Source organism: Camelina sativa, chromosome 5, assembly GCF_030686135.1.
Source record: "Camelina sativa cultivar CO46 ecotype springtype chromosome 5, ASM3068613v1".
NCBI lineage: Eukaryota > Viridiplantae > Streptophyta > Magnoliopsida > Brassicales > Brassicaceae > Camelina > Camelina sativa.
In genome coordinates this window covers 39,953,606-39,964,775 of record NC_141884.1, presented here as the reverse complement: position 1 = coordinate 39,964,775, position 11,170 = coordinate 39,953,606, and the positions used below count along the sequence as shown (strand labels likewise).

The following is an 11,170-nucleotide window of genomic DNA, read 5'->3' as shown; positions in this document are numbered from 1 at the left end:
ATTCATTTGAACGTATAAAAAAATAACATGATTTTCACACCACTTTCACATATAATGGTCGCTGGTGTTGTAATGAAACAGTCGCCAAAGCTTTAGAGACCATTTAATATGTTGCTGATTTTTTTAGCGATTTTCGTGTCGCTGATTTCTCTAAGAAAATATCTCAATAGAGTCGCTAGATTTACTATCAGAGATATTACAGGAAAATAGTTATGAAGGAGAGAGATTGATTTTCAGTCACTCAACACTGTCGCAATGACTGGATAAAAGAACATGGCCTATATATTTTTACATTAAGTTTGGATAAAACAATAGAAGGAAAAAAAAGTAAATGGTAATAGAATGAGCTTTGATACAATAAAATAAATAATAAAAAAAGAGAAAATTTTAATATTATCATGAATTCAAATAAAATATAAAAATAGAAATTAAGAGTAAATGGTATTATTAATGTTTTAAAATAAGAACATGAAAATATTGTGTAAGTAACTAAGTTTGGGGATTTTTTTCTAAATGATGAATATCAAGTAACAATCAATTAAGTTGCCAAAAATTATGTAATTAAAGAAATATTATTTGTAATTGTTTATACATTGTGTAATTCCTCTGTGTAACATAAAAATATTAGTTTTAATTAAAAATAGTTTTGTGTTAAAATTTTATTTGGAAAATAATGAATGCTACATTTTTCAGTATGGCGTAGAGGTTCATCCTATATATATGTTTACATGATGTATTCCTTGTTTTAATATTTAAATTTTGTTAAAATAAATCTCTAAATTATGGTTAGATTTTTATTTTTTTAAATATATCTGCTTCTCTTCTATTATAGTGTTTTATTGAAACTTTCTCAATTCTTTTCCATGTTAATTTCCTTGTCCATAGTTTGGAATTCAACAAATGTTTTCCATGTTAATTTTCTTGTCCATAGTTTGCAGTTTAACATATGATGCACTTTTGTGGAACAGAACCACCAAACCCATAATAACTCTATCTGCAAGAAGAGAATCCAAAATATACTATTTTATTCTCACATTGAATTTAAGAATTGTTAGTTAATCTAAAAAACAATTAACACCAATCTATAATCTTCAGATAAAAAAAATCCAAAGATCATAAAGTTCACTAACCATTTTATTGAACATTATAAAATAACATACACAAAAAGTTAAGTAGAGCAAGTATTATGGTGTGACGCATTAACCATATCTGATACTAAGCCGACACACGAAACCCTTCAAACTTTTTTATATTCAAAAATGAACCACAAAATTAGAATCATAACCAAAGAAACTATCCAACAAAACAAATAAAAATAAATTTTCAAGTCAATATCGAACCTTTAATATTCGAGGTTTAGAAATTAGAAGCATCCCTATGCAACATTCTTGAGTACATATTTAGCCACTGCACTAACAGCTTCTGCATCAAGAAGGCTACAAATAGATTCAGAAAAATAGTAGATCAATATATTATACAAAATAGTATATCAACTAAAGAACACTATTTAGAAGTCATTGAATGTCACAAATAAACGCATAATTGAATATAAAAACTAAAAACTCATGGCTAGTATCTTTGCAATCTCATATATATATTCAATTATGAGTTCAAAACATTTGAGATACTTTATAACTTGCAATCCTAACTCTTATTTAACACCCGTGAACCAAAAAAAAACTAATATAAAAAACAAAGCATCGAAGGTAGTTTTAATTATGAGAAACGAACATATATCAACCATTTTATAAGCTTTCTAGACATTTTGATTACTCGCTTAAGAATCCATCCATAATATTGTTAGCCAGTTTTAAAACCAAATAAAATGATGTCAAAGCAAAAAGAAAAAAAAATAGAGTGGGTAAAGCTTTGATTATTGAACCTTTGATTACTAACATTGTATTTATAGGAGGGCTTCACGTATCACGAATTAGGTATAATTTGGTTGTATAAGTTTGGGTATATTCTGCAAATTAAGGTATGTAAATATTTTCAGAATAATTCAGTTAAGGATCGATTTTAATAAAAAAATCCAATAAGGTAATCTGGTACGTGTATCAAAAGCAGGTAAGGTAACAAATTTTGTTAGGAGATTGATATCTTTCAAATTATCTGATGAGATTGAGCAGCGTAATCTTCGGCTAAGTTGCCGTGATAGGGAGGTAAATTTCGGGTTTCGTAAACATTATTGTAAACAACCGGAATACAATAATGTTTTAGCCCATTAAAATCTGCACATTCCTTATATATCGAGAACCCATTTAAAACCTACAAATTTTTTTTTAAATGTGCACAGCCCTTTTATATTGAAAACCCATTACAAACCCCTCCAATTGTTTTCTAAATACCCGAGTCGTGAATTTCGGGTTACGCAAGAAATTAAACCCGACCCAATTAGTTATATTGTCATATTTACCCTCCGTGCAGTTGTTTGCTTGTGGTGGGCGTAGGGGCATTTTCGGGTGAAATACAAATTGTACTTCTCTTTTACTAATATAGGGATATAACATATATTATTTAGGTGTTTTCCAATAATTAATAACTATTTTTACCATTAGAAAATAATTGTGTTCTAGATACATAAGGTAAGAAAATATTAAAAAGATATCGCAAAATAAATTTAAAAGAAAATTACATGACAATGTATCACATGTCACAAACAAATTAAATATGAAAATAACTTATATATTTTAAATTAGGATGATAATAACTAAAAATAGAAGAGACTGTTTCTCATATTTTTAAATTAGAACTACGGTAAAAAAAATAGAAAAGTATATTTTATTATTTTTATATTTTTAAGAGAATATAGTTTTGTGTTTGTACATCTTTTAAATAATTTTTTTTTATAAGACACATGTTAACATGAGAAGTGCCACATGTCAGTTTCTAGTTGGATTGGTTTAAGGGGAACTCTACTTTATTATGTAAGAAAATTATCATTAATTATGGGAGAAATATACACAAAATGGATATCAGACACAATTAAGTCCAGTACTCTCCATATTAAAATATTTAAACGAGAAGCTAGTGACCAACATAGAAGCAAGTAGGACTCCCAACCACAGTTGATGTAATATTCCGAGAACTCAAGTCAGATTGCATCTTGACCTCATCACAAGCAAATTCCATCGTCCCTGACCCTGTCATGTTTTCTCCGCTATCCGGAAGAAACAACCGCAACCCCAAACGCACTTCCATTCTCTCCTTAATGTCATTCATAATGCTTTTGCCAATTGCACCATTAAGATCCTCTTCAGAGACAACCCCTGAAACCTTGAGCAGTTGAGGGCAATGGCATTGGAGATTCTTTTTGTAACTGATCAAGCAAACATTTTCTTGTTGTTCGTTAGAATATATATATATCAATTATAAAAAAAAAACAATTAAGTTAAATAAATATTTTAGAAGAAAGAAAAAAACATTGGAACCTTCTTATGGGTGAAGTAGCAATGGTAATATTCTTGTAAAGTAAAGAAGCTTGAAAGTATCCTGGTAGACATATAAAGGAACCATGAAGTTTTTCGGGAACTCTAATTGATAAATCCCAATTTGCACTAAGACGGGTATTTGTATCGAGAACCGTAAAATTCATAAAAGCTATTGTAATATAAGGCACTTGAGTTGATTTGTTTTCCGATAGGAAAGAGGAATATGCACATATCCCGCCACAAAACAATCCCAAAATTATCAATAAGGAAACACACACCACAATAGTTTCATGAATTGGTTCCTTTTCTCTAATCGTAGAGTTAGATTCTGGAACTTCTTCTTTGACTTCTTTCTCAACAAAAGCTTCTTTTTCGTGTTCCATTTTGTGTTTTACATTGACCAAAGAATTCGAGGAAGGAAGAAAGAAAAAACGAGTTTTAGAGTGTACAGAAGAAGATGAGAGATTGTAAGAAATGTATCATATAAACATTTATATATACACTTCCTTAGTTTTTATTTTCTTCCATAAGATCTATATATCTCCTTTTAATATTTTACTTTTTTTGGCTTATTTAGAGTTATCTCTGATTTTTTGCTATTAATTTTTTTATAATTTGATATTAAATAGAAATCTAGCAAAAAATAAATGTGGTCTTTGATGGAAAAAACAAAAAACTGAATTTCCATTTATTAAATAAAATCACTTTTATAAAATATAAATTAGGTCAGAATTTTATCTTTATTAACTCTAGATCCTATAATGTAATGTTATGATATGTCATATCCTTGTTGAACATGTGTAACTCTCTAGACACGGCTTTGTATATTAAGCATATTTTAGGACCATTTTTGGAAAAAGTTATATTTTTTTTTTTTAACTATTAGACCACAACTGGTCGATCCATTAGCCAAATTCCTATATTCGTAGAAAGCAAGATTCGATCCCTGGTGTGATGGTGCCTTTTACAAATAGACTTACCACCTGCCACTGTACTAAGGTCACTTCACAAGTTATACTTTTTTATCTAAATCAAATCTGATTTCAGTGAACCTAAGTTATACTTTTTTATCTAAATCAAATCTGATTTCAGTGAACCTAACGAACACACATAAATTTTGATTGAAATACCTTTTCTTTTTTGTCAAAACACTTGCATTTCATTACGTTCAAACAAGCACTGTTTAAGCTACAAAATAAAAGAGTTAAGGCTCAATTTATATGTGAAGGTTGCTCGGTGCATTTATATACTAAAATCAAAATTGTGGATTATTGACAACTTTTTATAAACTTTTTAATGAAGAGAAAAATCTACATTAAATTGATATCAAACACACTTTTGGTAGAATTTCCGAGATGTTTTATATATATTTGGCTATGAAATAATATTCAAAATAAGTCCAACAAATATGAATTTAAAGATGGTTCAATCTTCATGAGAAATAATTAGGCTAAAAAATAAACTAATGATCATAATCATAGTGACATATAGGGTTTCCAAACGCAGTAGCTGTAATCTGAGAGTTGGAATCAATATGAAACTTGGCTTCATCGCAAGTATAGCTCATCATCCCTGTTGTCATTTCTCTGCAATCCGGGAAAAACAACCGCGATCCGAACCACACTTCATTTGTCTCCTTAATATCACCCATGATATTTTTTGCAATTGCACCATTGGTATCTTCCTCAGAGACAACTCCTGAAACCTTAAGCAGTTGAGCCCAGTAGGGTTGGAGATTGTTGTAACTGATCAAGCATAATTAGAGTTGTTGTTCTTAGTTTGAATAAAGAAGTCATATATATAGATTTTTTCAGAATAATAATAAAAAAAAAAAAGGAGAAATGTTTGTAACCTTTTTGCGGGTGAAGTAGCAATGGTAATATTTTTGTAAAGTAAAGAAGCTTGAAAGTCTCCTTGGAGACATATAAAGGGACCAGGAAGAGTGTTGGGGACTCTAATTGATAAGTTCCATTTTGCACTAAAACGAGTTTTAGTTGAATTTAACACCGCAATATTCATTAAGGGTACTGTAATATCCGGCACATCATGATCAGTATGAACACAATTACATACGTAAGACGCCCGTCCTATGATACCGATAAAAATCAAGCAGAATAAAAAACATAGTACCATGACTCTGATTTCAGTTTTTTCATCTTCCATCTTTGTAGTTATTGACCCAAGAGATCAAGAGAGAGGAAAACGAGTTTTTGGAGAACACAACAAAAAAAGGAAGATGGGAATTTGCAAAAAGTGTATGATAAAACATGTTTATATATTCACACACCAGGTTTAGGTACACCGCTTGATAGCTTCGTAAATGTTTCCATAAGATTTTTGATACGTGTATGTTATTTATCTCCTTTAGATATTTTTGTAAAATTGTTAACTTTTCTCAACTCTTACAAATCATACTTTTCTGACGTGTAATATTTAATTTAATAAATCAGCAACAATCATACAAAATATGAGAAAAATTAATTTGATCACTGATTCTAAAATGTACATCAGTAATAAAAGTTAAATACTGTATCTATCAACAATAATTAGGCCATATATATTGTTTTAATCATATACATAATAAAAGTAAGGTTTTGGTTTAATTTAATATTTTCTATTTTTTTAACTTTTTCTAATTATTTAATTGCTTTAAACAATATTTAAGATCCAATTAATACAAAACATTTAACTCACACATTAAAATAAAATTAGAACTGAAAATAAAATAAATTATGCATTAATCATATTCCACCACTCAATTTTATTCAAACACAATAAATTATAATTATAATTTCCATAATTCTAAATGTAACTTCCATCAATTCTGATCATATAAATAAGCATTCTCTCATTCTCTCATATTGGCATTCTTTTATTTTTTTCATTTTCATATTCTCTCATTCTCTTCCACTTCTCTCATTCTCTTCCACAATACATCAAATCATTTTTTGTTTTTTGTTTTCGATTTCTTATTTTTGTTGTATGGGTTACAAAAAAACAAATGAAATATCATTGTAAATTTTTAATGCTAAATTTTAATTTTAGAGACTACATGATATATATTTTACATTGTTCTTATTTTTAAAGATTCATCTCCATTATCTAATTTGGATTATCATCTTATAAGTAAATAATTCTCTCCTCCTCTCCCACCAATATCAAATGTTGTTATATCTCATATGTGTTGTAAGAGTTTGATTCTATATTTTAATTAAGAAAGTATTATATATTTTAATCATTGTTTTCAATTCTTATTTTATTTATATAAAAATAAAATATTTCTTACCTTTCTAATCTATTCATATTTACTTTTAAAATTTCCATAGTTAAATTTAAATTCATATATGTTGGATTTAACAAAAAAATCAAGTTTATTTGAGAATTAGATGTTCTTATTTCTTTTAAACGATCAATGTGTAACATATTATACTTTCAATCAAATTATGGACTCACCAACACTCACTTTTAATTAAATGGGTTTTAATTTTAGGAGTTGGAAAAGTATAAAAATTTGTTTGTAACTCTCATAATAATATAATAGTAGTGTTCTCAATGAATTTAATTTAATATAATAGAACATGTTAAAAATGTATTAATATGCAATGAATTGCACTTTTATAACTCTCAAATAGTTATTTTTGATACATCGATTTCAGTATTATCTACTAAAAGAAAGACACATATCTCACTATAACCCATTAACCCTCATGGCCTCATATTTCACTCTCTTCTTATTGGTTCATTTGACATTTTTAAAATTTAATATTTATTTTTAATTATATACATTAATACATACTTTAAATTCAATCTTTACTACTAAATTGTAACTGAAATTACATAAATTGTGAATTGACTTTTTATCCCTCCATTCATTTTTATTTAAACACACTATTAATTATAATTGTAACTCTTCTAATTTAATTATTTTAGAAATGTAACTTCCATCACTTTTTATCCTATAAATATTTTCACATCCTCTTCAACCATATCCCAAATCCTAAATATTTTCTTTGTTTTTTTATAATGTTTTTGCAAAGGTTGAAAACCCAAATAAGAGTTTGATTATATTTTTTTGTTTACTATATATTTTACATTGTTTTGAATTTTATTGTTTCTTTGTTTTATGTACTTCTTCTTTTCTTCTTTGTTTTTATATTATTTTGATTAAAAATACATATGTATTCTAATATGTATAATAAAATTTTGATGACCATAATAATATTTTGGTTATAACCATCTCATAATAAGGAAAACATCTTAATTCTTTACTTTAGATGTTTGATTAGTTCTTACAAATTCACGTATATTTATTTTATTCTAACAATTTGAAATGTTCTCATGAATGAAATTTTTGTAATATAATTATCAAATCATTTTTTTTACCTCTCACTTACATCCAACCAAACTGTAATACATTTATTTTAGAATAATAATCATTATATTCAGTTTGTGATTCAACATATAATGCTATAAAACCAATATTTTTTTTATTTAATCCATTAATCCATCGCAATAACCATCCTGCTTCCTTTTCACTTGAGGCAACTGTAAAATTTCTCCTTGATTCTGTTAGCATCTTCTTTGAAACTTCAAGCACAGACCTTGGCAATCTGTGACCAAAAAATTACATAAAAGTATTGCCATTGGATTAAAGATTTTTCTATATGAAGGCGGATTGTTTAGCTCGTTCTTCTCGATTGCTAGTGTCGGAAACGACTTTTGTAAACAACTCTCCTCCTGTTTGGGCAACCAATTTAGGAGTTTTAGTTTAATTAATGTTTAGGTTGAAAAAAAAAAGATTTTTCTATATAAGAAAACAAATTGATTTTTTATTTTTATTTTTATTTTTTGGACAAACATTGATTTTTCTTTGAGAATTTGTTAAAAATGCCCCTTTCGATATACCCCTTTTCAAAAATACCCTCTTTCTGGCCATTTTTATTTTTGCCCTCTTTTAATTTTTAATAACCATTTTACCCTTAGATGAAAATTATTTTATTCAATAAAAAGAAAAACAAAAAATTTCGGACATATTTTCCCACCAAAAAAATTTTGATAGAAAATTTCGACAAAAACATTTTCCCGCCAAAATTTTTCCCGCCAAAAAAAATTTACAAGGTTTTTATAAGATTTCTACCTTATAAAAGCCTTATAAACACCTTGTAAAGGCTTTTACAAGATTTTTTAAAGAGTTTTAAAAGGTTTTTTAAACAACTTGTAAACGCTTTTACAAGATTTTTAAAAGGTTTTTAAAAGGTTTTAAAAAGGTTTTCAAATGGTTTTTAAAAAGATTTTTAAAACGTTTTTAAACACTTTGTAAACGCTTTTACAATGTTTTTAAAAACCTTGTAAAAGTTTTTATAAGATTTTTAAAAGCATTTACAAGCTTTTTAAAAGCATTTACAAGGTTTTTAAAAGCGTTTACAATGTGTTTAAAAACCTTTTAAAAACCTTGTAAACGCTTTTAAAAGTTTTTTAAAAGCGTTTACAATGTTTTTAAAAGGTATAAATTTCAATATTTTTGGCGGGAAAAATTTTTGATTTTGACGGGAAAAATTTTTTTATGGCGGGAAAAATTTTCGATTTTTGCGGGAAAAAAATATTTTGGCGGGAAATTTTTTTGGCGGAAAAATATTTTCGATTTTGATGACTGTACATTCTTGTTGTTACACAAAAAAGGTAGTTTGGTCATTTTGTATATAAAGAGGTGTAGTTTTAGAAATGGTCAACATGAATGAGTATTTTTAGAAAGAGGTATGGAAAAAGGAGCATTTTTGAGAATGCCCCTTTTTCTTTTTCTATCTAGTTTTTTATTACAAGGATTAAAAATTATAACTAAACCTAACAATATTTTCGTTCCAAAAAACAAAAAAAAAAAAACTAAACCTAGCAATATATCTTAAACTAAGGGGAATATAAAAAACATTTTTAATCGTATTTTAAAACTTTGATGCACTTCATATGATTTTATTGGAAATATGTATTTTTTAATTTTCAAAATAGTTTAGTTTTTAATTATTAAATAGTTTAGGTTATGTGTTAGTTTATATGAAAAACTTAAATTATACATTTAAATCACATAGTCAATTTTTTTTATTAAATGATATTTTATTACCTCAAATGCTCGAAAATACTAATGAAATTTATTATCAAAGTTGAACAATAAAAAAAATAACTTTATAATGTATGTATGATTATTTTTAAATAAGTTATATATTTTGATATTGTATGATTTAAATAAATAAAAGTATACAAATGTTAATGACATTTAAATTGATTTGTTAAGTTTTTTTATGATTATCAAAGAAATTTAAATTAATTATATATTTTATTATACTACAATTCTCGCATTTGCGCGAGATATTACCCAGTTAACTCAAAAGGAAAACTGCCAAATGTATTAACTGTAAATCCTATACAATTATGGTATATCAGTAATTAGATGTCAATCTATACTAATAAAAATAGAAGCTATAAGCTCCTAAAGCTGTCCACATGGGATTTTAAAAAAACTATTAACAATTAGACATATCATTAATTAACATTTTAAAAAATTTCCAGGATTTTGTATATTCAAATTTTTTTAATAACCAATCGGGATCAGACATCTCAATATTTAACAATCAATCGGGATCATACATCTCAATATTTAACATTTTTGAAATTATGTAAAATTATATATCAAAATACTTATAAATAATTGAATGTACAACGTCCCACACGGCTAGAAATTTTTTAGACAATGGCTGAGAACCATTATAAATAAGACTAATATGCTTTTAACTATGAATGAGCAGGAAGCTACCATGCGTCCAAATCTTAAAATTTTAAAAGTTAAAAATATTATAATTACTAGGTTTCGAATCCACGCTACGCGTGGGTTTATTAGATATATTTTGATTGATTACAGAAATAAAGTATTATTTTATATAAAAAAATTTAGTATTATCATTTTCATTGTCAAAATTTGTGATAAATTTCATTGTTACTTTTACCGTCTGGTTCTTTGTTATACTTTTTTCTTCTTCTTACTCGTCAACTTATTCACATTATTCCACTGGAAAACTTTTTTGTTAGACCACCACACAACTTGTTAACCCATCAAACTCCAAGGACAAAATTATTTCTTTTCTCATAAAATTTGTGAAATTCATGAAGAGCAGCATAGTTAACACATGCATCCAATTATTGATAATTTTATCTATATACTTATTTTGTTTTAGATCCACACGTTTAGAATCTTCTCCAACCAAAATCCTTACTTGGTTTATAATATTTTAAAAACATAATAAAATATACTAATAATAATTTATTTAATATAAATCATATGATATATAGAAATATGAGTACACTATAAAAACATATTAATTTATGTGACATGTTTTATTACAATTGGAGGTTTTAAATCATAGGTAGACAGCCTTAGAAGCTTATAGCTTCTACTTTTTATTTAAAACTAGGTTTTGAATCCACACTACGCGTGAGTTTATTTGATACATTTTGGTGCAAATTAAATATGACTGATGACAGTTATGTAATATTATCTTATAGAAAAATTTAAATTACTATTAAGGCCAAACTTTTATTTTCGATACACTAAAATTTAAAAAAAAAAAAAAACTCAGTAGTGCTAAAAAATCAAATTTGATCAAAAGAATCATGGATTTAACCGGACGTCCAAGAGAGGTTTGATCGTACATTCGAACTGGTGACCTTGCATATACTAAACCATTTTTTTT

General features: G+C 26.7%; 2 protein-coding genes across 2 annotated transcripts; both read right to left on the bottom strand.

Moving 5' to 3' along the window:
• Positions 1-2,919: 2,919 nt before the first annotated feature.
• On the bottom strand, positions 2,920-3,943 carry LOC104788350 (uncharacterized). Its single transcript, XM_010514104.3, has 2 exons — positions 3,432-3,943; positions 2,920-3,319 (listed from the first exon to the last, which is right to left on the bottom strand). The coding sequence occupies exons 1-2, from the start codon at positions 3,812-3,814 to the stop codon at positions 3,028-3,030; spliced, it is 675 nt and encodes a 224-aa protein (XP_010512406.1). The 5' UTR covers positions 3,815-3,943; the 3' UTR covers positions 2,920-3,027.
• An 824-nt stretch (positions 3,944-4,767) lies between these two features.
• Positions 4,768-5,677, bottom strand: LOC104788349 (uncharacterized). Its single transcript, XM_010514103.3, has 2 exons — positions 5,284-5,677; positions 4,768-5,176 (listed from the first exon to the last, which is right to left on the bottom strand). Exons 1-2 carry the CDS (start codon positions 5,592-5,594, stop codon positions 4,894-4,896), a joined length of 594 nt encoding a protein of 197 aa, XP_010512405.1. The 5' UTR covers positions 5,595-5,677; the 3' UTR covers positions 4,768-4,893.
• Between the last annotated feature and the right edge of the window lie 5,493 nt (positions 5,678-11,170).